At 41.9% G+C, this 27,680-nt stretch overlaps 1 protein-coding gene across 2 annotated transcripts in view; it reads right to left on the bottom strand.

Annotated features, from left to right (window-relative positions):
* CDK19 (cyclin dependent kinase 19) overlaps positions 1 to 27,310 on the bottom strand; it is a 287,493-nt gene extending 260,183 nt beyond the window's left edge. Inside the window, exon 1 of one of the 2 annotated variants that reach the window (XM_089664589.1) lies at positions 27,038 to 27,310. In XM_089664589.1, the coding sequence (XP_089520715.1) occupies positions 27,038 to 27,165 (128 nt within the window). In that variant the 5' untranslated portion in view covers positions 27,166 to 27,310. The remainder of the gene's footprint in view (positions 1 to 27,037) is intronic. The other variant, XM_089664595.1, reaches the window with a different exon arrangement.
* Between the last annotated feature and the right edge of the window lie 370 nt (positions 27,311 to 27,680).

Genomic DNA, 27,680 nt, shown 5'->3' with positions numbered 1-27,680 from the left:
AAAAAAAAATATATACTGTTTAGGAGTTTTTTCTAGCAAAAAAATGCAGATTTTTACATGTATGAGATAAATGTCAGAATTGTCCTAGACTGGAGCTGGTTTATGCATTCTCTGCATTAGGGCCTTTTCACCAGCTTTTGCTTAGTTTTTCAGTTAAAAAATCAGAAGAAAAATGCATCCCTTTAAATCTTATGGAACTCTTCACACTAGTTGGTTGCATTTCAGTTGAGTTTTTGGCTGCCTTTACTCTGCTCCATTGTAAAAACACATAATACATCCCTTTAAAGAGGGGATCAGCAACCAGTAGATCTTGGCCAGGTGATTGGTAGATCTCGGTCTGGGCTTGCTGGAACGCCATCCCAGAGCATCAAACAGAATGAACTGCACAGGAACTACTTGTAAAGTTGGAGCTGTAGAAGGGAGCAACAGCTGCATAAGTTGATGTCTCCTCTGTAGTTCTGCTTCTACGCTCTGTCATAGTTGGTGGGTGTAGCACCAGCCAAGCATGACCCATTAAAGTGAACGAGGCCGCTCTGCAATTGCCCTTGTGCAGCACAGCAAACAAGGGGTTAGACAGGCAGTGGTGTGTTGCTTTCTCACCACCTGCTTTAAGTCCTTGGACCCTGCACTGCACTTGCAGAGTGGCCCATTTACTTGAATGGGTCTCGTTTGACAGGCAGTAGCACCCACCAAAAGCAACAGGGCTGCAGCATGTGCACACCTTTGGCTGCTGCCTCATCAGCTAAAGGGGGTAGGGATTGGGGGGAGTAAAACTGTGATTCAACCGCATGATTTTACCAACCCCCAACTTTACATGTGAACAAGCCCTTAGGGAGCCGCTGCCGATTACAATTATGGGCTCATTCACAGGTGCATTGGGCACTGCTGCTCTTCTGCAAAGAGCTCCGAGTGCATCTGACAGGTGTTGAGGTGGCAATATGTTGCCTCCTCATCACCTGATTTAAACCCATGATTACCGTGCAATGCATGTGATTGTGAGACGGTAGTACGGCAATTAGAGTTTTAAATCAGGTGTGAGGCAACACTGTGCCCCATGATCTTTGACTTCACCCATGTTGTTCAGGTAGATATCCACCTCTTTAAGGTTTCCTACCCCTGTTTTAAAAAGTGTTACTAAACCCACAACAGTAAAATCAGTCTGTATATGCAGTAAAGCATGCTTGTTAAACTCACTGTGGAACCTAAGGGGTTAATCCTCTGCATTGTGTAAAAAGGATGTTTGATCCAGTTTTCTCTAATCCTCCTTCTTCCACGTTCCTGATTTCATCATCTGATAAAACAGAGCCTCAGGGACACTCAGCACATGCTCAGTTTAGTGTGTACTGCTGGAGAGTTGTTTCTTTTTCTTAGGAGAGTGCCTGTGATCAGCACAGGGCCAATCAGCACTGTCCAGAGGGTCAGTGGTTATACAACCTCATAGGGCAGTGAGAGGAGAAAGAAAACTCCTCCTACAAGCTTTAACCAGTGCTCTGCTGGACACTGATAGAAGTCACAAGACTGCTCTAACTGCTGATGAGAAAAGGTATTTAGCAGTTTATATTTACTAAAATAATTGCATTTCCATGTTCTGTGTACTGTGGGAGACCAGATATAGTGAATGCAGGGTCATGGGTTTAGTAACACTTTAAATCCAATGGAACTCTTCATACCACTTAGTTGCATTTTTAAAAGTCCTGCTTGCTACATTTTGGTGCATGTTAGGGCCCTTTCACAATCAGTTTTTGATCATTTTTTCAGTTAACAAAAGGGGAAGATTTTACTGCATTTTTGCAACAGGGCAGTTTGAGAGAAGTCAAAAATGAACTAAAATGCAACATCCTATTGTAGCACACCTGCAGGCTCGATCCAGAGCAGTGCTGCCTGCGTCCCTAGACACAGACAGTGCAGCTCAGCTTTGCACCCAGCTCCCTCATTATATGCTTTGAGGCTTTGACTGACAGCATTGAGAGCAAATGGCTCCCGCTGCCTCAGCAAAGTCTGTTAGATTGGAGAGAGCTGCTACAGAAGGGCACAGTGCTGGATCAAATGAGGGCTCAGGTAAGTATAAAGGGTGGTGAGGGGGCAATATTACTACCTAAACATTTTATACCTTACTGCAGGGAATGCAATAAGGTAAAACATGTTTAGGCTTTAGAACCACTTTAATATTTGAATGGCAAGGAAACTACAACATGCTTCGGTTTAAACTTCACAAACAAATGATCTCACTAAAGCACCCCATAGATGATTCGATTTTCTTTCTTTTCACCATGGGTCGAAAAAAAGAAAAACCGCTCAACTCCCTCATCGACACAGTCAGTCATGATGGAGGAAAACCTCCCGCAGCGCTATTGTTTTCCACTGGCAGGAGGGCACAAGGAGCCTTCTGGTCAGCAGAGCACAACTATTGTGAAAACCCCGACAGGCTGGTTGTACCCAAGATGATCGATAGATCGACTCAGGGGCGGACTGATCATTTGGGAACTCAGGCACTGCCCGAGGGCCCGGGGTCAGTAGGGGGCCCCATGAGATGCCCCTGGTACCTTTTCATAGGCTTTCTTGGGTGTGGTTTGAGTGTGGGTGAGGACACAGGGGCCCCATGAGTTGTCAGTTCACCCCTGGATCGACTTTGGTATAATCAGCCTGCCCATTTATGGATCGAATCTGGGCCTGTTCCTGCTGAACTGGCCAAATTTATATCCATGTATGGCCAGCTTTACATTTACTTTAGTATTAAAAAAGAAAACACAACAGAACATTTAGGAGGACTCCTCAGGGGCTTGACTTACTATAGTCAGCAACCAGTATGTTAGATAAGAATGCTAATTAGCCAGAAAAAAAACTGGAAAAATCAGCATCCAGTAGGTTTATCTTTTGAGGTTAATTATCAGCAAATTATAACAGAACTATAAACCCGTTCCAAAAAAGTTGAAATGCTGTGTAAAATCTACATGAAAACAGAACGCAATGATTTACAAATCTCATAAACTCATATTTTATTCACAGTGGAAAATAGAAAATATATCAAAATGTTTAAACTGAGAAAAATGTACCATGATAAAAAAAAAAAAACAAAAGGTAATTTTGAAATTGATGGTAGAAACACTTCTCAAAAAAGTTGGGACAGGGCAACAAAAAGTTGGTAAAGTAAGTGGCACTAACAAGGAAGAGCTGGAAGAACATTTGCAACTAATTAGGCTAACTGGCAACAGGTCAGTAACATGATTGGGTATAAAAAGAGCATCTTAGAGAGTCAGCGTGTCTCAGAAGGAAAAGGTAGGAAGAGGGTCAATCTGTGAGAAACTGCATCTAAAAATTGTTGAAAAATAGACCATCATCTACAATGCATAATCTCATCAAAAGATTCAGAGAATCTGGAAAAATCTGTGTGTAAGGGACAGTGCTGAAATGCAATTTTGGATGCTTGTGATCTTCAGGCCTCCAGATAGCACTGCATTAAAAACATTCATGATTTTTTAAATGACATCACTGAATGGGCTCAGGAATACTTCCAAAAATCACTGTCTGTGAACAAAGTTTGCTGTGACATCCAAAAATACAAGGTAAAGCTCCACCATGCAAGAAAGTAGCCATAACTGAACATGATCCAGAATCGCCTCTGTCTTCTCTGGGCCAAAGCTAATTTAAAATGGTCTGTTGCAAAGTGGAAACTATTCTGTAGTCAGACAAATTGGAATTTTGACTTTTTTTTGCCAACCATGGGCGCCGCATCTTCCAGACTAAGGAGGAGAGGAATCTTCTGGCTTGTTATCAGCGTTCAGTTCAAAAACCTGCATCTCTGATGGTAGCATGATGGGCAGCTTGCACATCTGGTAAGGCACCATCAATGCTAAAAGATATATCCAGGTTTTGGAGAAGCATTTGCTCAAGCAAGAATGTGACAAAATTCCTCTCCCAAAACTCCATGAACTAGTCAGTTCCCAGGCGTTTATCCAGTTCGGCCACAGAACATCCATACATCCAAACAGCTGAACTGGCAAAAAGTGTTGTTAAAAGAAGAGGGGATGCTACACCATGGTAGAAAATTGACCTTTTTTGAATTGGCTTTTTGTTGCTCTGTCCCAACTTTTTTTGAACATTTTCTCAGTTAAAACCTTTGATATGTTTTCTATTTTCTACTGGGTTTGAGATTTGCAAATCATTGAATGTAGATTTTACACAGCATCCAAAGTTTTTTGGAATTGGGGTTTTAATAATCAACACAGAAGAAAAGCCCAGGCTACATATTTCCTGGTTAGATGAGCAGGGGTAAAAAAAAAAAAAAAAAAAAAAAATCACTGAACTATTTTTATATTTAGAAACTTACATTTAAAGGGAATTTATGGTTGCACATTTAATTTTTTATTAAGGTCAAGACAAAAAAAAAAAAAAAGAAAATGCATTTTTTACTCAATTTTGCTTTTACTAATATTTTGCTTTATGCTTCTGAGCCAGTAGGTGGAGCTTTAGGCACCTTATAAGAAGCCTGCTTGCACAGGCCAGTGACTCATCTTTGTGAATCTATTATTGGATTGCTCAACCTGTTTTTTTGCTTTATTTGTTGTTTCATAGTTAGTACAGCCACGTGTAAGTTAAAACTGTTTTACTGAGATATGTTGAGAGATGAGGTTAGGCACATACAAACTTTGCATCATTACACATAACACAATAAAAACAGATACGCAGGTTTTAACTGAAGGGTGTCAAGAACAGACGTGAAGGTGGGGGGGGGGGTATCACCTAGTGCCCCTACTGACTGGTAAGTTCAATGGGTTGCTTTAAAATTTATATAATTCAAGGCGTTGGCTGGCAGGATTATAAACCATCTGCATATGTCACCTACATTTCTCATATACACAAGGCGAGAGGCTCCAGGGTTTATGGATGATTTGAAAAAAACAAGATTTTTGACATACCGTAAAATCCCGTTCTTGGAGTACATTAGGGACACAGGATGAAGTAATTCAGGTGCACTAGCAAACAAAGATGGCAGAGTTTTTGGATCTTGTTCAGATATGGCTTCTTTGTATGATAAAGATAAACCTTGCATTTTTAGATTGCACAACAAACTGTTCACAGTGATTTTTTTGGAAGTATTCCTGAGCCCATGCAGTGATGTCCATCACAGTATCATGCCTGTTTTTAATGTAGTGCCATCTGAGGGCCTGAAGATCGCAGCAAACAATATTGCATTTCAGCCTTGTCCCTTGCATAGAGATTTCTCCAGATTCTCAGAATCTTTAGATTATTTATGTGCTGTAGTTGATATTATTATTATACAGGACTTATATAGAGCAGACAGTTTGCTCAGCGCTTTACATTATGGAGGGAGACAGTACAGTAATAATACAGTTCAATACAAGAGAGATTGGAGGGCCCTGCTCCTTGGAGCTTACAATCTAGGAGGGAGGGGATAGTGGTACAAGAGGAAATTAGCTGTGGGGGATGGAGTGGTAGGAAGAGTAGGGGATTCCAGTATTAGCTGGGTTCGGGGTAGGCTTTCCTGAAGAGATGGGTTTTCAGAGTGCACCTAAAAGAGAGTAGAGTAGGTGATAGCCTGATAGATTGGGGTAGGGAGTTCCAGAGGATGGGTGAAGCCCTTGAGAAATCCTGGAGACGAGCATGGGAGGAGGAGACAAGGGAATTAGAGAGTAGGAGGTCTTGTGAGGAGCGGAGAGTACGGTTTGGGTGGTATTTAGAGACAAGGTCGGTGATGTATTTAGGGCAGTGTTATGAACGTCTTTATACGTCAGGGTTAGTGTTTTGAATTTTATCCACTGGGCAATTGCAAGCCAGTGGAGGGATTGGCAGAGAGGGGTGGCAGATACAGAGCAGTTAGTAAGGTGAATGAGTCTGGCAGCAGCATTCATGATGGACTGAAGTGGGGATAGCCTGCAATGAGGTAGGCCAGTGAGGAGGGAGTTACAGTAGTCAAGGGAGTGAATGAGTTGCTTAGTAGTTTCCGAGGTTAGGAACGGTCGTATCTTGGAGATGTTGCGGAGGTGAAGTCTACATGAGTTAATATAATATAACATAATAAAGTAATATATTTAAAGTCTTTGCAATTTCATGTTTAGGAACATTATTCTGAAATTGTTCAACAATTTGTACACACAGCCTTTCCCAAATTGGTGAACCTCTGCCCATCTTTATTTCTGAGACACTCTGACTCTCTAAGATGCTCTTTTTATACCCAATCATGTTACTGACCTGTTGCCAAATAACCTAATTAGTTGCAAAATGTTCTTCCAGCTCTTCCTTGTTAGCGCCAGTTTTTTGTTGCCTGTCCTAAATTATTTGAGATGTGTTGCTGCCATCAATTTCAAAATGTATTTTTTTTTTTAAATGGTACATTTTCTCAGTTTAAATATTTGATATGTTTTCTATTTTCTATTGTGAATAAAATATGGGTTTATGAGATTTGCAAATGATTGCATTCTGTTATTATACAGATTTTATACAGTGTCCCAAACTTTTTTGTAATTGGGGTTGTAAAATAGACTTAAAATACTCACATATACTTCATATAGACCCAATATTGCTTAACAGTAAAGAACTTCTCACACACACAATAATTGCTTTAAACAGTGCATTCTGTACAGTGGAAGACACACGTTCAAAAAAAAAAACAAAAAAAAAAAAACAATATTTAATATAGAAATACCATTCTTCTGTAACTCATTTGGAAATAAAAGACTTGTTACTAGTCAACTGTGTTTATGTTGGTTTACAAAGGAAAGCAGAATTATGCAATAAAATAGTAATTTGTGTATCATGGTATCATGGCAAGTGACTCAATTAAATTGCAGGTGTGTCTACAAAGAATAGCAGCAGCTTTTTCAGAGAACACTGGGTATGCAGCAATAATGTATGTGGGTGAGGTATGAGGAAAGAGAGAGCCCATACGCAAAATGATAATTATTGTGCCAAAAGACATGCATGCCACTGCTTCATCAGCACAGAGATTAACTGCTAGAACATCTCAAACAAGGTCTCGGATTTAGTAACTGTGTCAGTTATGGCTCATCTGTGCCAAATACCTAAAACTGCTACTCTGGCGTGACGTGGCCTATTTACAAGCCAGGTGTGAGTGGCTACATTTTTCATAATTGTCTACACCTATACAACAGGCAGTTGCATGCATCATTCTCATAAATCGAAATCCAAGAATTAACCATTAGTAAAATGACTTTTTAATCACAGCCAGCTGAAATTTAAAATGGATTGCTCAGCACAATGGCAAAGCAGTATTGGAGTAGTGGAGAAATGGTTGATTCCATCACATTTTTTACCTTTTCAAAAGGTGCTTCTTTTCAGTTAGAATTACAAAAATAGCTATACAACAATTGAATGGGATCTGGCAATTCCTCTCCCTGTCTTTCGCACCAACACAATTGTAATGAGCAACAGTCAAAGCAACAGGGTGCCAGCTGGATCTTGGTGTGCTCACCACTAAGTCACTTTGTTCCCACTGACAAGTGTTGAAGATATTAATGCAGTGGTCTCCAAACTAGGGCTCTTTGCTTGCTTTTATCCAGCACTTGGAGCATTATTCCCCCCACTGTCAGCAACAGTGGGGCATAAATTCTGACACCAACAACAGGGCACTATTCCTTCCACTGACAACAATAGGGCACTATTCCTCTGACTAATACCAATGATGGGACACTATTCTTCCCACTGACAACAATGGAACACTATTCCGTCCACTGACACCAACAATGGGCCACTGTTCCTTCTACAAACACAAACATTGAGGCACTATTCCTCCCACTGATGCCAAAAATGGGGCACTTTTCTTCCCACTGACACCAACAATAGGACATTATTCCTCCCCTAATACCAAAGATGGGCCATTGTTTACTCCCACTGACAACAGGACACTTTCTACTTCTGCTGGCCACAGTCCGGCTTCCCTAAAGTTTGAACGTTAGTAAACTGGCTCTTTGTTTAAAAAGCTTGGAGACCCCTGCATTAGGTATAGCCCCCTAACATTAGCATGAGTGGTTTTCCCCAGCATTAAGCCAGTCTGATCTGGATGGATAAGTGAAAGTAAGACCTTAGTCAGTCACAAGGAGAGAATTTTTACTAGGACCTTTACATCTCCATTTAAAAAAAAAATATGGGCCTATACAATTTGCAATATTCCCCATTCACCCCTTTTTTAAGGGTTAGAGTTATCATAGCATCACACATTCGTCAAATGTCCAATTTCTCATAAGAAAGAAATGGGGGGGGGGGAGATTACTTTTGGCTTTATACCACTTCATTCAGTCCGAGAAGAGGAAGAGGTGCAAGTGTAGACGGCATAAAAAAAAATTGAGCAAATATTAGTAATAATATTTACATGGTCAGTAACAATGGAATTGATGTGGTGGGGAAGTAAGCACAAGCAAAGAAATGCAAGAGCTTTGATATTCTTATCTCCATGTTCATTAAAATGGACATCTGGTATAAAAACCTCTTTTGTAAAATTCAGTACTGAGAATCTCCAACCTCAGCCAACTTCTGGCATAAGTGGTCTAAATGGTTTAAGGTGTATTCTGCCAGGACATTATCAATTTGTAAAAATGGTTACTTTGTTATGTTATAGCTGAATTAATAAATGTCCTATGGGCCTCCAGGAACTGCTTGCATCCTCTGGCCATGAGGCTGGGCATTGTCGTGCACCAGGAGGAACCCAGGACCCACTGCACCAGCGTAGGGTCTGACAATGGCTCCAAGGATTTCATCCCTATACCTAATGTCAGTCAGGGTGCCATTGTCTAGCCTGTAGAGGTCTGATGTCCCTCAATGGATATGCCTCCCCAGACCATCACTGACCTACCACCAAAATTGTCATGCTGAACGATGCTACAGGCAGCATAATGTTCTCCACGGCTTCTCCAGACCCTCTCACATCTGTCACGTGATCAGGGTGAACCTGCTTTCATCTGTGAAAATTAGTTTAATTGACTTGATGCTATACTCATATTAACCACTAGCTGCCCGGCCTATGGCCGATTGGCGGCCTGCAAAATCCCTTAGCGTTTCGGGCATGTGCAGTTTGCGTGCCTGCAGAGCCGCGCAGCGGTACGATCTGTCACCGGCCATGTACCTCAGACAGATCTGAGTACCGGCCCCGTTGCCGATACCATGTGACCTGCTGTGACCAATCACAGCAGGTCACATGACAGTTGTATACAGTGGATAGCTTCATTCATGCCATCCATTGTATACTAGCGTGTGTAGCTGTGATTGGTCACAGCGATCACATGCACAAGTTGGGCTAATCACAGCCCAGCTGTGTCATGTGATTAGCTGTGGCCAAATCACAGCTAAGCACAAAAAAAAAAAAAAAAAACCCTTAATGAATCGATGTCATTCAATGCTTGCTTATAGCAAAGTAATTCTTTGCTATAAGCAAATTGTGTAAAAAAAAAAAAAATACTGATCACTTCCCCAAAGTAGTACAATGTTACTATGGTAACATTGTACTACTTTGGTCATAGTGAAATATGAAAAAAAAATCTTTAAAAAAATCTTTTAAAAAAATGTAATAAAAAATTAAAAATAAAAAAATTTAAAAAAAAATTGTAAAAAAAAAGAAAAAAAAGTAATAAAAAATTTTAAAAAAATGATATATAATTTTTTTTGTTGCATACTGTCACCAGTCAGTGTCCCTGATCACCGCCAGGCCAGTTATATGATGATGCTGTACTGCACTGGTGACAGTATGTAAAAAAAAAAAAAAAAAAAAAATAGTGAAAATAATGTTTTTCATTGTCCGAAAAATTATAACAAAAAAAATACAACTTCAAAAAACTCGCCATGCCTCTTATGAAGTACGTCGGACTGTCTACTTTGCAAAAAGGGGTCATTTGGGGGATATCTGTACTGTTCTGACATTCTTGGACCTCAAGAAATTAGATTGGCTGTCAGTACTTCAGGATTGATCAATATTCAGATCTATACCATAGTTTGTGAACTCTATAACTTTCCTACAAACTAAATAATACATCCTAATTTGGGTTATTTTCACCAAAGACATGTAGCAGAATACATCTTGGCCTAAATTTATGAAGAACACTTATTTATTTGCAAACATTTATAACAGAAACAAAGAAAAACATGTTTTTTTTTCAAAATTTTTGGACTTTTTTTTGTTAATTTAGAAAAAAATAAAAACCCCAGCGGTGATTAAATACCACCAAAAAAAAGCTCTAGTTGTGTGAAGAAAATGATAAAATTTTAGTTTGGGTACAATGTTGTATGACCGCGCAATTGTCATTCAAAATGTGAGAGCGCTGAAACCTGAAAAATGGCCTGGGCAGGAAGGGGGTAAAAGTGCCCGGTATGGAAATGGTTAAGAAGGGTTCCTTTAATTTTTTTTGTGCAGTGTATATACAAATTTGTATCAGTGAGACTGAAAACCAGATTTCTTTCTTTCTCACACAGGGGAAAAGTGACTAGTATAAGCAACCCACACAGTCGTCTCTTAACAGGGTTTTTTAAAGGATATACAATATATCACACATACAGTGAGGAACAGAAGTATTTGAACACCCTGCAATTTTGCAAGTTCTCCCACTTAGAAATCATGGAGGGGTCTGAAATTCACATTGTAGGTGCATTCCCACTCTGAAATCACATTGTATGATTTTTAAAGAATTTATTTGTCTTGCACTGCTGAACATAAGTATTTGAACACATAAGAAACAGTAAAAATTCTGGCTCTCAAAGACCTGTTACTGTGCCTTTAAAAAGTCCACCTCTACTCCACTCATTAATCTAACTTAGTAGCACCTGTCTGAGCTCTTTAAAGACACCTGTCCACCACAGTCAGACGCCAACTACTACCATGGGCAAGACCAAAGAGCTATCAAAAGACACCAGAGACAAAATTGTGGACCTCCACAAGGCTGGAAAGGGCTACGGGGCAATTGCCAAGCAGCTTGGTGAAAATAGATCAACTGTTGGAGCAATTGTTAGAAAATGGAAGAGGCTAAAGATGACTGTCAGTCTCCCTCGGACTGGGGCTCCATGCAAGATCTCACCTCGTGGGGTATCACTGATGATAAGAAAGGTGAGGAATCAGCCCAGAACTACAAGGGAGGAGCTGGTCAATGACATGAAGAGAGCCGAGACAACAGTTTTAAAAGGTCACTGTCAGTAGAACACTACGCCGTCATGGTTTCAAATCATGCATTGCACGGAAGGTTCCCCTGCACCAGTCATCACATGTCCAGGCCCGTCTGAAGTTTGCCAATGACCATCTGGATGATCCAGAGCAGGCATTGGAGAATGTCATGTGCTCAGATGAGACCAAAGTAGAACTTTGTGGTCTAAACTTTACTCATCATGTTTGGAGGAAAAAGGATGAGTTGCATCCCAAGAACACCATCCCTACTGTGAAGCATGGGGGTGGTAACATCATGCTTTGGGGGTGCTTTTCCTGCGAAAGGGACAGTACGACTGCACTGTATTAAGGAGAGGATGAATGGGGCCATTTATTGTGAGATTTTGAGCAACAACCTCCTTCCCTCAGTCAGAGCACTGAAGATGGGTCAGGGCTGGGTCTTCCAACATGACAACGACCCGAAGCACACAGCCAGGATAACCAAGGAGTGGCTTCGCAAGAAGTATATCAAGGTTCTGGAGTGGCCTAGCCAGTCTCCAGACCTAAATCCAATAGAACATCTTTGGATGGAGCTGAAACTCCGTGTTGCTCAGCGACAGCCCCGAAACCTGACAGATCTGGAGGATATCTGTGTGGAGGAGTGGGCCAAAATCCCTGTTGCAGTGTGTGCAAACCTGGTCAAGAACTACAGGAAATGTTTGACCTCTGTAATTGCAAACAAAGGCTTCTGTACCAAATATTAACACTGATTTTCTCAGGTGTTCAAATACTTATGTTCAGCAGTGCAAGACAAATAAATTCTTTAATGTGATTTCCTGAATTTTTTTTTTTAATTCTGTCTCTCAGAGTGGGAATGCACCTATAATGTGAATTTCAGACCCCTCCATGATTTCTAAGTGGGAGAACTTGCAAAATCGCAGGGTGTTCAAATACTTCTGTTCCTCACTGTATATTGCCATGATATTTAAGTTTTGTGTATTTGTTAGTTCATGTTCTTATACAATTTGCAGCACTATCTGCAAAGAAAGTCTCATGACTTCATAGAACCTGAGATTAATTTTCCCTAATCAAAGGTAGAGGATAGGGAAAGAAATCTATGTTCCATCAAGGTGATCTGTATCCATGTTATGTAGAGCCCACAGAAACATGATTTTTATTTATGAGAGGCTCCGGGGAAAAAAAGCTTTTCACAATACATATTGAAAGTGACTCTGATGCCTTGCTATGTTTAGGAGCAGTTTGAAATCAAAAACGCAAAGCAGCATCAGGCAACAGCCATAAATGAAAGCGTGTATGACTGCTGAAGATTGTTATGCCACTGTGCCTATGCCACAGAACTAAGAGTTCTGTGGACAGTGTGACAGGTACTGTAAAAATCAACTTTTTTGTGAGGTAATCATAAATACACTATCAAATCTATTTTTTAATTTAAGCAGTGTAAGTACTTGGACTTGACTTGGCATCAGCTTCTTTCAGTCCTTGTACGACCTATAGAACTGAGCTCAGGGAGGTGGAAGGAGAAGAGGCATAAGTAACCTGCCACATGTGTTGTAGTTGAAAGGAGAACAGAGCACGGTGACGGAGATCGCCTAAACAAGGTCTTGCTCCTCTTTTCACTGTCCAGACACTGCATGGATGGAGTCTTGAAAGTGAAACTGAAGCCAAGAAAGATCATTTGCCCTCCTGTGCTAGACAGGGCTATGTATATCTCAGGACTGAAAACGAAGAAATTCAAAAACCTTTAGTAGGCAAAACAGTTCTCATATATTTATTTTATCTGTGTATTTAGCTGTTTGCATTTAGTTCCTCATTAAACATCATCATCTAGAGTTGCTTTAATACTGCATAGCAAGCATATTTCCATGAACTAACATTGCACTCTGCACATCATTCCTGCTTTATTGAATATGTCAGATTCTTTAGAACTATTCTGTCGGCTACTTTGTATCTTGAGACATCAACCTGATTTAAACAATTTGAGTGACATCTGTCTTATCTTGATCATATCACTGTAACTTCTAAATAACCCCAGGCTCAGGCAAGGCTTTAATGTAAAAGTACTTTCGTGTGAAGACTGCATGTTCCTATTCTAGAACAAAGGTGATACAAACCAGCCATGGCCAGAAAGCAATTACAAAGTTGCATATCTAAACACACGAATTCACATGTGGGTAATAAAGGTTCTTATACAAATAACTGCATTATCCCATACACTTTATAAACTTTCCTGGTATTTTATATGTCCACCCAACACAAACAAAATTATGTGGTAATAATGCGTAAACCTAGCCAGAAGGGATTTTCCATGTCAACCAAATCAATGTATTTGTAGTGCTCAATGTCAGCATAAAAAGCAATAGCAAATGGAAACATCAATCTGTGCAATTCCTTTACATTTGACCATGCAAAAAAAAAAATAAAATTAATGAAGTATGGGACTAAAGAGGAGCTTGAATTATGATATCAATAAAGAAACAGTATCCGTAAATATTATGCTAACTCCATAAATACTATTAACTGTGCTTTGCTTCATAGCACTGCATGCCATGCTAGTATTACCCTTTGTTTTTATAGTTATGGAGCCAACTACAAGGGTTGGACAAAAAAGTGGAAACACAATATGATTTGCAGGTGTGAAAGTGACAACATTTCGGGTTGAAAGCAAAAGTGATGAACGCTCTTTTGCTTCTGCTGTATGATGAGACGCCTAGCTAACAAGTGGGAAGCTTCACTTTCGTCAATTACTGCGTGTGTTGCTGGTAGTATGAAGTCATGTCAGAGCTTACTGAGCCTCAAAGAGGGCAAATTGTTGGTGCCGGCTTAGCTGGTGAAGCTATTACTGAAGTTGCCAATTTATTTGCCATGTTGTGAGGTACAATATCAAAAGGTTATGATGGCATATACAGTTTCCAGGAATATGTTGTCCGATAAGATTCCATTACAAGCATGCCAGGAACAGTCACAAATGGCACATGGTCATTATGACTTGTGGTATTCAAAAAATAATTTACATACAGGTAGATGTACTCATCTATCAGATTTCCCCATCTGCATTTAGTTTATTCTATTCACTCAAAATATATAACTATCACTCTAAAAATATATCACTTGCAAATTTAGAAGAAACAGGTCAACACATTCATGAAAACAAAACAAAAAAAAGCAAATGAACTGAGCAGAATAGAGAGCCTCAAAATCACTGTCTGCTAGATGTTGGAAACATAGGTCCTTTCGGTAAGCTGTAGTATGAACAATTCCCTAATTCAAATGAATGGGCTGCCATGCTGCATGGCCAGCAATAGTGTGAACATAGGCTAATGGAAAAGTAGGACCAAAGTTCTATTGGCCCTACTTCTCCTGTGGGTCACAGGAGTGTACTTAGTTCTGCACACCTGTGGTGCTCGATTGTGCGCTCCCAGCACAGAGACCAGGTTCTCCCTGAAAGCTCTGGGTCTTCTATAATAATCAAAGTCCCAGTCATTGATCCACCTTATCACTGTGATAGCCTCTGATTGACTAGCGCAGTGATCAGTTGCTTTGCACCCCACCCAGTTTTTTTTTTCCTCTGAATGGAGAGAAAGATACATTGGGGTCAGTTCACTAAAGGCTACTGCATGTAATATGAAGGTCACATGACGCATCTTTGGAAAATATCATATGAGATAATAAAAGAGTCAACTCATCAAAGTGAAATATCGAATGCAAGGTAAATTTTGTTAAAATAGTGAAATAATACCGCAAAAAACATGAGATAAATCACTAAAATCAATTCACTGAAAAAAATACACATTTGTTATTTATCATCTGATGATTGCTGGCGGTATTTTAGAAAATGTACAAAACAATTAGAGGAACTCTGCACTGGCCGGGAAGTGAAATGTATACAATGTATCCCTGTGAAAATGTTCTGTGATTGAAATCACACTAGAACAGGGGTGGGCAAACTTTTTGACTTGAGGGCCGCAATGGGTTCATATATTGGACCCGGGGGCCGGACCAAGAGTAGATGAATGATGTGTATGTGTCATCCATAGTAAGTATAGTAATATTCCCCCATAGTAAGCATAGTAATTAATCCCCCATAGTAATTAATCCCCCATATAGTAATTCATCCCCCATATAGTAATTCATCCCCCATAGTAATTCATCCCCCATATAGTAATTCGTCCCCCATATAGTAATTCGTCCCCCATATAGTAATTCGTCCCCCATAGTAATTCATCCCCCCTATAGTAATTCATCCCCCATATAGTAATTCATCCCCCATAGTAATTCATCCCCCACATAGTAATTCATCCCCCACATAGTAATTCATCCCCCATATTAATTCATCCCCCATATTAATTCATCCCCCATATAGTAATTCATCCCCCATATAGTAAGTCCTCCATATAGTAATTCATTCCCCATATAGTAAGTCCTCCATATAGTAATTCATTCCCCATATAGTAAGTCCCCCATATAGTAATTCATTCCCCATATAGTAAGTCCTCCATATAGTAATTCATTCCCCATATAGTAAGTCCCCCATATAGTAATTCATTCCCCATATAGTAAGTCCTCCATATAGTAATTAATTCCCCATATAGTAAGTCCCCCATATAGTAATTCATCCCCCATATAGTAAGTCCTCCATATAGTAATTCATTCCCCATATAGTAAGTCCTCCATATAGTAATTCATTCCCCATATAGTAAGTCCCCCATATAGTAATTCATTCCCCATATAGTAAGTCCTCCATATAGTAATTAATTCCCCATATAGTAAGTCCCCCATATAGTAATTCATTCCCCATATAGTAAGTCCCCCCTATAGTAATTCATCCCCCATATAGTAAGTCCCCCATATAGTAAGTCCCCCCCCTGTGTCAATTCACTTACCTTTGGTCCGCGCGTTCCTCTCGTATTCCCGCGCCGTTCTGGTCTTCAGGGAGGACTGTGAGAGGAGTTCGTCACGCTGCCCCGCCTACATCCTGGCTGCCCCGCCTACATCCTGACAGCTGCAGAGTCCTGACGTCCGAGAGGAGGGAGGGGGGCGGCCATCCGAGAGGGGGGGCGGCCATCCGAGAGGAGAGGAAGGGCGAGGAGGGAGGGGAGCGGGCGCCCGGCACACAGGAGAGCCGCATCTAAATTTGTAAAGAGCCGCGGCTTGCCGACCACTGGCCTTGCGGGAGCCTAGCTCCGCGGGCCGGATTAAAAGGTCCGCCGGGCCGTATACGGCCCGCGGGCCGTAGTTTGTCCATTGCTGCACTAGAATGTTTTCATAGCTTCACAATATTGCTGTGTACCTTCTGGTGCAGTGTTGGGCTCCATGCACACTGGGTTTCAGAAAAACACCAGTTCCCTTGGCAGAAAAATTGCTGATATAGAGCGTTTCTGTACACAGTTTAGGCGAGGTTAGCATTTTTTTCTGCCAGAAAGTTCCAATCAAAAACACAAGCCAGAAGGGTTTTTTTTCCTGCCTCTAAAAGTCTTAATGTACATGGATACATAGGATAACATTGAGCTGCTTCTACAGGCAAAACACAAAACTCCTGTACAGGCAGCGGCAGAGGCCCTAGAGCAGGGGTCTGCAACCTTTAAGACATAAAGAGCCACTTGGACCCGTTTCCGAGAGGGAAAAAAAGACTGGGAGCCACAAAACCATTGCAACATTTAAAACAAATCCGACACTGCATATATTGCAAAAAGTGCTCTGGTCATGAAGGGGGTTTAAGGGCCCAGTAAGCAAAGGGTTAATCAGGGCCACAGTGTATCGTCATAATCACAATCATAGCCTTAGGTCAGTGGTGGGCAACCTTTTTTTTTCAACTGAGCCAAATCTCGCCAAAACCACGATTGAAATTTTATTTTGAGAGCCACATTTTTAAAACTGAAAATACATCCCCCATATAGTAATTCATCCCCCATAGTAATTCATCCCCCATAGTAATTCATCCCCCATATAGTAATTCATCCCCCATATAGTAATTCATCCCCCATAGTAATTCATCCCCCATAGTAATTCACCCCCCATATAGTAATTCATCCCCCATATAGTAATTCATCCCCCATATAGTAATTAATTCCCCATATAGTAATTAATTCCCCATATAGTAATTAATCCCCCATATAGTAATTCATCCCCCATATAGTAATTCATCCCCATAGTAATTCATCCCCCATATAGTAATTCATCCCCCCTATAGTAATTCATCCCCATAGTAATTCATCCCCCATATAGTAATTCATCCCCCATATAGTAATTCATCCCCCATATAGTAATTCATCCCCCATAGTAATTCATCCCCCATAGTAATTCATCCCCCATAGTAATTCATCCCCCATATAGTAATTCATCCCCCCTATAGTAATTCATCCCCCATATTAAGTCCCCAAGTCCCCCCTGTGTCAATTCACTTACCTTTGCTCCGCGCATTCCTCTCGCCGTTCCGGTGTAGCATGAAAATCTGTCTCCTATGAGGATCTGTCCCCCTCGACGTATCTGCGCATGTGCCAGTTTCAGGCATTAGCAGCCGATCGGCGATCTCCGGCACATGCGCAGATACGTCGAGGGGGACAGATCCTCATAGGAGACAGATTTTCATGCTACACCGGTCTTCAGGGCGGACTGTGAGAGGAGCCTAGCTCCGCGGGCCGGATTAAAAGGTCCGCCGGGCCGTAGTTTGCCCATTGCTGCCCTATTGCCTGTCACCTGGTGGGCAGTGTGCTCCGGAGCCGCAGCCAAGGTGAAAAAGAGCCGCATGCGGCTCTGGAGCCGCGGGTTGCCGACACCCGCCCTAGAGAATAAGATGGTGGGTTTTGCAATTTTTTATGTCACATGGTTTTTGCACAGCGGTTTTTCAAATGCAATCTTTTAGGAAAAAAACACTTTAATTTTAACGCACAAAAAACTATATAGTACCCAATTGTTTTGTAAAATCTAAAAAAATTATTTTAAACCGAGAAAGTAGATACCAAACATGTCATGCTTTAAAATTGCACACACCTGTGGAACAGTAACAGACTATGTATATTATATGCTTTAGAAATCCTTTACCACTTTAGATTTACAGAGGAGGTCTAGTGCTAGAATAACTGTTCTCGATCTGACATTAGCGGTGATATCTCATGTGTGGTGCAATCGCCATTTACGTACTGATGCATGTGTTCGCCTTTGCACATGAGTACAGTGGGAAGGGGGTGCTTTTAAAAAAGTGTATTTTATTATTTATTTTTACACTGTCTATTTATTTATTTTTTATCACTTTTATTGCTATCAAAAGGAATGAAAACATCTTTTGATAGCAATAAAGCATGACAGGTCCTCTTTACTGGATATTCGGGGTCTATTAGACCTCTCATCTGCCCTTAAAGTGTAAACTCTGTTTTTTAATTTTACCTACAGGTAAGCTTATAATAAAGCTTACTTGTAGGTAACATTAATATCTCCTAAATGTTCACCATTTAGGAGATATTCTCTCTTCATTTAATCCGGCGCGTGCGCTCTGAAGGAACTACATACCCGTGCTGTTCCTTCAGAGCTGTGTGCCGTAGCCCGGGACTCCCACAGGCATGCATGGGAGTGACGTCATCATGGCCCGGCCTTTCAGAATGCTGGAGCTCACGAACCCAGAAGGAAAACAGGGTGAAGATGGAAGCCTCTATAGCGGTGAGAGTGTTAAGATAAGTTTTACATAATGTGGTTGTATGCAATGCATTTTTTTAAAGGACGCAGTTTACTACCATTTTAAAAAGCCTTTGAACAAATCACGATCGGTTTGAACAGATGCTTTCCCAATGCAAAATGATTTTTTTACATTTTGCTCAATCCAGAAGCGACAAAATACTTACGGCTTCTGGCCTCTGACCACAGAGATGATCAGGTGTGTTCTAGTTCGTAGTCAGCTCTATGATCAGTCAGCAAACGTTTCAGTTGCTTGATGTCATTCAGAAAGGAAATTAAAAAATTACAAATGAAAAAACTGTTCAGCAAATTGCACAGCTAATGTTTGTAACACCTAGTGGCCAACAGGAAAGAACACGTCTGTCTAAGAAGATGACAGGAATTTGTCCTTTCATATAAATACTCTGGTTTGTGAAAGAAGAACTGAGGCAGGGTGCTGTCACATTAAACTGGTAGTAAACCGCATATATATTAAAAAAAAAAAAAAGCATTCCCTGCAAGCATAATATACTAGTGTTCATCGCATACTAGTACATGATGTAAAACCTACCTTATATGCTGTCACTGCTGTAAAGGCTTCTGTGTCAGGCGCGGCGTCAGACCCCCAGCCCTTCTCCACAACTCATGACCGAATGACTAGCCAATCTAAAACCGCGCTGTCACATGCATAACAATGCCACGCTCAGCTGCACCATGCACAAAGATTTTCCAGCTAATGGACCACAATCTATGTACCTGCAGCCTGAGAGCGATTGTTACTGGGTCAGGTTAATTACGCAATTAACCCTTCACACTGCCACCACCGCTTTTTTGTAGAGAAAAGGAGGAAACTCGCCAATATTAGCAGTAACACTATGATGTTTGAATAATCGTCTGTATACCACTGTCACTGCAGGCAGAGTTATATAGAGGTTTAAACACACACAGTAGTGCTCTTTAGAGACAGGGATTCTTAGTTTGCATTAAAGAGCATTAGAAAACAGTTCAACACTTTTCAGAAAATAAGATTTATTACTAAAAAGGTTAAAATGGTGCAACACAAGTATTTACAGAAAAATATGTAGCCAATATATACAGTTGTGTTCAAAATAATAGCAGTCAGACATCACTAACCTGAACAATCACTGTTTTTGGTAGAAATGATATTTCTACATGGCAAATAATTTACTAGCAGGTGTAGTAGAGTAATAGAAATCCAACAGACCCAACAGTCATGACATGCATGCTGCTGATTCTGTGTAATTGAATCACTAATTGAAAGGGGCATGTTCAAAATAATGGCAGTGTGGAGTTCTATTAGTGAGGTCATTCATTCTTTGAAAAACAGGTGGCAATTATTGCCCTTATTTAAGGAAGGAAGGCAGCAAATGTTGTACATGCTGGTTACAGTGCATTTCTCTCTGAAATTCTGAGGAAAATGGGTCGTTCCAGACATTGTTCAGAAGAACAGCGCACCTTGATTAAAAAGTTGATTGGAGAGGGGAAAACATATAAAGAAGTGCAGAAAATGATAGGCTGCTCAGCTAAAATGATCTCAAATGTTTTAAAATGGCAACCAAAACCTGAAAGACATGGAAGAAAGCAAAAAACTACCATTCAAATGTATAGAAGAATAGTCAAAATGGCAAGGATTTAGCCAACAATCAGCTGCAAGAAGATCAAAGAAGGTCTAAAGTTACCTGTGAGTACTGTTACAATTAGAAGACGCCTATGTGAAGCCAAGCTATCTGCAAGAAGCCCCCGCAAAGTCCCACTGTTGAAAAAAAGATGCGCTGAAGAGGTTGCAATTTGCCAAAGAGCACGTTGACTGGCCTAAAGAGAAATGGCACAACATTTTGTGGACTGATGAAAGTAAGATTGTTCTTTTTGGGTCTAGTGGCCGGAGACAGTTTGTCAGACGACCCCCAAACACTGAATTCAAGCCACAGTACACTGTGAAGACAGTGAAGCATGGTTGCGCAAGCATCAGGATATGGGGATGTTTCTCATACTACGGTGTTGGGCCTATTTATCGCATACCAGGGATCATGGATCAGTTTGAATACATCAGAATACTTGAAGAGGCAATGCTAACTTATGCTGAAGAGGAAATGCCCTTGAAATGCGTGTTCCAACAAGACAACAACCCCAAACACACCAGTAAACGTGCAACATCTTGGTTCCAGACCAACAAGATTGACGTTATGGAGTGGCCAGCCCAATCCCCGGATCTTCATTCAATAGAAAACTTGTGGGGTGACATAAAAAATGCAGTTTGTGAGGAAAAACCAAGAAATAGAGAACTGTGGAATGTAGTCCAATCATCCTGGGCTGGAATACCTGTTCACAGGTGTCAGAAGTTGGTTGACTCCATACAACACAGATGTACAGCAGTTCTCAGAAACAGTGCTTATACAACTAAATATTAATTAAGTGATTCAAAGGAAAGCAAAATCTTCAAACATTTTTCAGTTTATATAGTGAATGTTTGAGTTTGTAAAGAAGAATACAAACACTGCTATTTTTTTGAACAGTCTAATATTCACTTTTCTTCAATTTTTTTAGAGGAACAACACAAATTTGATCTATTTTTCTTCATGTTTTGATTTGGAATAGAATGTGTAGTGTTCCCAATGCATTTGTGTGTATGGAAATAAAAGCTATTAGAAGGATTTTGAGCTTTATTCACTTTTTTCAACACACTGCTATTATTTTGAACACAACTGTACCTTAGAGTAAAGACCAGCATACAGATCCAGCTGCTTGTTAATCAGTGGGGAGAAGGGTAAAGGAAGGTAATATATGTGTTCACTCTGCACTTTAGCTTTAGAGCAGAACTAAACCCTCCTATCCTTATCAGCCAAGGAATCTCCCATCTTAGCCTCTGATCTGCAACTGCCATGATACTGCGCGTGTGATCAGTTATGACACCAGCCATTGGATGGTTTGTGTGCTTGATAGCACAAGCAAATGTGCAGTTACATTCCTGGCATGTCAGGAATGTAATCGTTTTTTTAAATCGATGGGTTTAGTTCCACTTTAAAGCTAAACTCTAGACATACTTAAAAAGGTTGTAAAGGCTCAAGGTTTTTTGCAAGGTAAAAAACCTTCTCTGTGCAGCATCCCCCCCAGCTCCCCTAATACTCACCTAAGCCCCCTCTTGATCCAGCAATGTGCACTGAAGTCTTGGCTATCCCAGGACTCCCTCTCTTCACTGGCTGAGACAGAAGCGGGAGCCATTGGCTCCAGCTGCTGTCAATCACAGCCAGTGAGCCAATGAGAAGAGAGAGGGGGCAGGGCCAAGCCGCTGCTCTGTGTGTGAATGGGCACATGGAGCAGTGGGTGTCCCCATTGCAAGCTGGTTGCTGTGAGGGCACCCGACAGGAAGGAGAACCAAGAAGAGGAGGATCTGGGCTGCTCTGTGCAAAACCACTGCATAGCAGGTAAGCATAGACATGCTTGGTATTTACAAAAAAAAAAAAAAAAAAAAAAGAATCACTTTAAAGAAAAAAATTAATGTAGCTCTTAATTAATGAATACATTACATGGATGTTCGATTCCTATTGCCCGACACCAAAGACATGCAGTTTCGGGCATTGGGCAGGTAGTTTTTTTCTACCTTTAGCCCTGCAAGCAGCTGGCTCACGTATCAGGCGGAAGCATTCTGGAAGCACGATTGCTTCCACACAGTGCTAGCTTCCCCCCCCCCCCCCCCCCTTCGTGAGGTCTCCTGGGCTCTGCTTGCCCATCTGTGGCCATCGGCTAGAGGGGAGGGAGAAGAGCAGACACGTCCATTCCCTTCCCCTTCAAGTGACATTATGATGTCACTTCTGGGTCCCCATTGAGAGATTCCTTGCCATGGAAGCCGGAAAAGAACATAATGCAGTGCGAAGTGCACCACATTACATTCAGTGGAGAACAGGGGAGACATTCAGGGTCTTTTAGACCCTGGATGTCTCAATAAAGAGAATCTGTCACCAAAAAAATCATCATATAGGGGACTTTGTCCCCTATGTGATGGAAAAAAAAAAAAGGAAAGAAAAACAAAAAGTTTTTTTTTTTTAATTGTAAAAAATGAAAGGTACACCCAAGCACATACACACACAAATGTAAAAGAACACGCTGGGGCGCCTACACATGAAAACTTTGATTGCGATACACGTCACATAACACTACACACGCCAGAATGAGAGCAATAATTCTAGCACCAGACCTCCTTTGTAACGCTAAACTGATGACCTATAATGAGCTTTAAAAGTGTTGACCTATAAAAAATATAGGTACTGAAGTTTGTCGCCATTTCACAAGCGCGCACAAATTTAAGCCTTGACAAGTTAGACATCAATTTACTCAGTGCAACCTCGTCTTTTATATCTTAAAAAAAATAGGTTAATGTATTGCTTTTTTGTGCCTTAAAATTAACCTAATTGTATTTTTTTTACTGCGACATAATAAAAAATAAACTACCACCATTTTATTCTCTAGGGTCTCTGCTTTCAGAAAATATATAATGTTAGGGGGTTTTATGTAATCTTCAGGCCTAAAATTATTTTTTAAATAATGCAAAAATGGCTCTGGCAGCAAAAGGGATAAAGTATAAGCCCTGACCCACCCTTTTCTGAGGAGCAGCCAATTGGTGCTCATTACACTGCAAGGTCTCTCCCCTCCCTGCTAATCCATGGGTGAGATGCTGGAGACAGTGAGGGGAGGAGATAAACAGCGCAATGTTAAAATGATTAAACTTTTAAGTTGCCATAAAGCCCCTTTTGTTATTAAAAACCCCAGGCATTCCTATTATCACCTCCAATTTAAATACAGTTTTTGAAGAAATGACACTTTGCTACAATGTAAATGTGTGTTTGGGGTCGTTATGTTGGAATACTGCCCTGCAGCCCAGTCTCTGAAGGGAGGGGATCATGCTCTGCTTCAGTATGTCACAGTACATGTTGGCATTCATGGTTCCCTCAATGAACTGTAGCTCCCCAGTCCCGGCAGCACTCATACAGCCCCAGACCATGACACTCCCACCACCATGCTTAACTGTAGGCAAGACACACTTGTCTTTGTACTCCTCACCTGGTTGCCTCCATATACGCTTGACACCATCTGAACCAAATAAGTTTATCTTGGTCTCATCAGAACACAGGACATGGTTCCAGTAATCCATGTCCTTAGTCTGTTGTCTTCAGAAAACTGTTTGCAGGCTTTCTTGTGCATCAACAAGAGGCTTCCTTCTGGGACGACAGCCATACAGACCAATTTGATGCAGTGTGCAGCGTATGGTCTGAGCACTGACAGGCTGACCCCCTACCCCTTCAACCTCTGCAGCAATGCTGGCAGCACTCATACGTCTATTTCCCAAAGACAACCTCTGGATATGATGCTGAGCACGTGCGCTCAAGTCCTTTGGTCGACCATGGCGAGGCCTGTTCTGAGTGGAACCTGTCCTGTTAAACCATGTATGGTCTTGGCAACCGTGCTGCAGCTCAGTTTCAGAGTCTTGGCAATCTTCTTATAGCCTAGGCTATCTTTACGTAGAGCAACTATTCTCTTTTTCAGATCCTCAGAGAGTTCTTTGCCATGAGGTGCCATGCTGAACTTCCAGTGACCAGTATGAGAGAGTGACAGCGATAACACCAAATTTAACACACCTGCTCCCCATTCACACCTGAGACCTTGTAACACTAAGGAGTCACATGACACTAGGGAGGGAAAATGGCTTATTGGGTCCAATTTGGGCATTTTCACTTAGGGGTGTACTCACTTTTGTTGCCATCGGTTTAGACATTAATGGCTATGTGTTGAGTTATTTTGAGGGGACAGCAAATTTACATTGTTATACAAGCTGTACACTCACTAGGTCACATTGTAGCAAAGTGTCATTTCTTTAGTGTTGTCACAAGAAAAGATAGAATAAAATATTTACAAAAATGTGAGGGGTGTACTCACTTCTGTGAGATACTGTGTGTAATATATATATACACACTGCTAAATACCTTTTGTCATCAGCAGTTAGAGCAGTCTTGGGAATTTTATCAGTGTTCAGCAGAGCACTGGTTAACCACTAGCCTACCGGGCACTTATACCCCCTTCTTTACCAGGCCAATTTTCAGCTTTCAGCGCTGTTGCACTTTGATTGACAATTGCGCGGTCATGCAACATTGTACCCATATGAAATTTTTATCATTTTTTTCTCACAAATAGAGCTTTCTTTTAGTGGTATTTAATCGCTGCTGGGCACTTTATTTTAAGTGCTATAAGCAAAAAAAGTGCAAAAGAATTTACACAAAAAAAAAAAAGTTTCTTTGTTTCTATTATAAAATTTTTCAAACAGGTAATTTTTCTCCTTCACAGATGTGCATTGATGAGGCAGCACTGATGGGCATTGATAGGCAGCACTGAAGGGCACTGATAGGCGGCACTGAAGGGCAGCACTAAAGAGGTGGAACGGATAGGCGGCACTGATAGGCAGCACTAATGAGGTGTCACGGACAGGCGGCACTGATAGGTGGCACTGACTGGCATCACTGCTGAGCACTGACTGGCGGCACTGCTAGGCATTGACTGGCGCAACTGCTGGGCACTGACTGGCAGCACTGCTGGGCTGCACTGATGGGCACTGGTAGATGGCACTGGTGGGCACGGGTGGGTGGCACTGCTGGGCACAGGTGGGCGCACTGCTGGGCACAGGTGGGCGGAACTGGTGGGTGGCACTGCTGGTCCCCAATCATCAGGGCACTGATCATCAGTGCCCTGATGATCGGTGCCGATCCCTGCTCTGACAACTGCCGGTTCTCGGCAGTACTTTCCTCACGCTCTGACAACATGAGAAAAGTGCAGAAGAGAACCGGCAATTGCATTTCCCGGTGATCAGTGTGTCATTGGACACGGCTGATCACGTGGTAAAAGGCCACTGTGATTGGCCTTTTAACACATTATGTGAGATCACCGGGCACGCGCCCCTGGGGGCGTGCAGGAAAGTGCGTTCTGAGAGGACGTCATATGATGCCCTCCCAGAACTGGCCGGCCGCAGTGCAGCCGTCATTCAGCTATCTGCGGTTGGCAAGTAGTTAAAGCTTGTAGGATGAGTTTTCTCTGGATGCAGGACCTCTGTCTGGACAGTGCTGTGTAGTGCTGGCCCTGTGCTGATGACATGCACGCTTCCAAGGAAAAAAAAAAACCTCTAGCAATACATACCAAACGGAGCATGTGCAGAGTGACTCCACACCATATGTCTTATCAGGAGATATGAGAGGGGACACTGGAAGAAGGGGGGGGATCAGAGATGACAGGATCAGCCTTTTTACACAATGCAGAGGATTAACCCGTTAGGTTCCACAGTGAGTATAACAAGCATGCTTTACTGCATATACAGACTGATTTTAGTGCGGTGGGTTTAGTAAGATTTCAAATATAATTTAGATCTTGGTCATGTCATTTATTTGAATTATTAAAATACTGTCTTGCCTATAATAATGGGCCGTTGGCCATTTTGATCCAAATTCGTTATTGGTGTTTATTTTTTATATATAGCTGATCTATAATGTAGTTGTTCTGCCTTCTGTCCCGTAACAAAAAGTAGGAATCTGCAACAAAGTTAGTTCAAATCCTGGCAATGTACATAGATCAGCCAGAGGGGATTGGGTTGTTTTTACGTAACAAAAGCTGAGTTACTCTTTGATATTTTCCAATCTGTTTTATCTTTTCTTGTTTTATTTAATGTACCTTTTCTATTCCAGGTGGCTTGGTGACCCATGAATGGGTTATTATGGGGTCTGTAATCCCAATGCATGTGCAGTCCCTTTGAGTGAGTATTCCCCATATATTTGAATGTGACAAGCAGAGAAAGGCATCGCTCCACCAGAGGAAGGAGGGTAGGACTGCTAGAATTCAGGGAAGAGGCTGGTGAATAACATTCACACATGGGAAGGAGGAGGAGGGATGGAGGAGGTGGGACCACCCCAACATAAACATTTGTAGCCGAGTCTCTCCCCTCCCCCCAACACAACTTCAGCATCCCGGGCGTGTGCAGAGGAGGGGGAGGAGGAAGAGGAGGGGGCGGAGGGAGCTCCAAACACATAACTAGCACAGGCTCCCCATCAATAACCTGCCAGGCTGACAGGAGTCCCCGGCAGCAGTGTGTGGCCACCTCGGAGTTGCCATACATTGCCTTCCACACAAAGGACACGTCCCTCGGCAGGTGTGACTGATGCAGGATAAGGAGCGGCGCCCCCTCACACACACCGCCCAGGACACGCCCCCCGTGCCACTCACCCGTCTTTCCTCTTGGCTTTGTAAACATGCCCGTAGGTTCCTCGACCCACTTTGCAGCCTTCATACTCAAAGAGGTCCTCCACCCGCTCCCGCTCGGCAGACAGCTTGCTCTTGAACTCGTAATCCATCCTCCACGGCCGGCCGCTGTTTAACCCATCAATGCGCGCCCCCCCGAGCGGGCTGCCGGCGCTTACATGAGAAAACTAGCAGGCTCTCCCTCCACCATTTCCTTGTTTTTCTTCTCCTGTGCACACACGCATGCCATGTACTTGGCCCGCACAGCGCCCCCTGTCTTTACTTTCTATTTCACAGAATGCCAGCGGCCGGATACAACAACGGGTTACCGCCTGCCCACGGCCGGCGCGTCACGCCTCGGGGGGCTGTGTGGAAGCGGGAACTTCTTCGCAGGGGCTGCTCAGGGAAACTGGCCTGGAAAGAGATGAGGAAGGAAGAGAAAAGTGCTGGCAGGCTGCACGTTCACACATAAATGTGCGAGGAAATGAAAGGGATTACAGGCCCCACAATCACCTTTTGCCTACTCAGTACTTTCACCCCTTTCCTGCCCAGGCCAGCTTTCAGCGCTGTCGCACTTTGAATGACAATTGCACAGTCATGCAACATTGTACCCATATTAAATTTTATC

The sequence above is a fragment of the Staurois parvus genome, unplaced genomic scaffold (genome assembly GCF_062004578.1).
Source record: "Staurois parvus isolate SC_StPar_1 unplaced genomic scaffold, SC_StPar_1.0 ptg000048l, whole genome shotgun sequence".
NCBI classification, from domain to species: domain Eukaryota; kingdom Metazoa; phylum Chordata; class Amphibia; order Anura; family Ranidae; genus Staurois; species Staurois parvus.
This window is presented reverse-complemented; position numbering and strand designations above follow the sequence as displayed.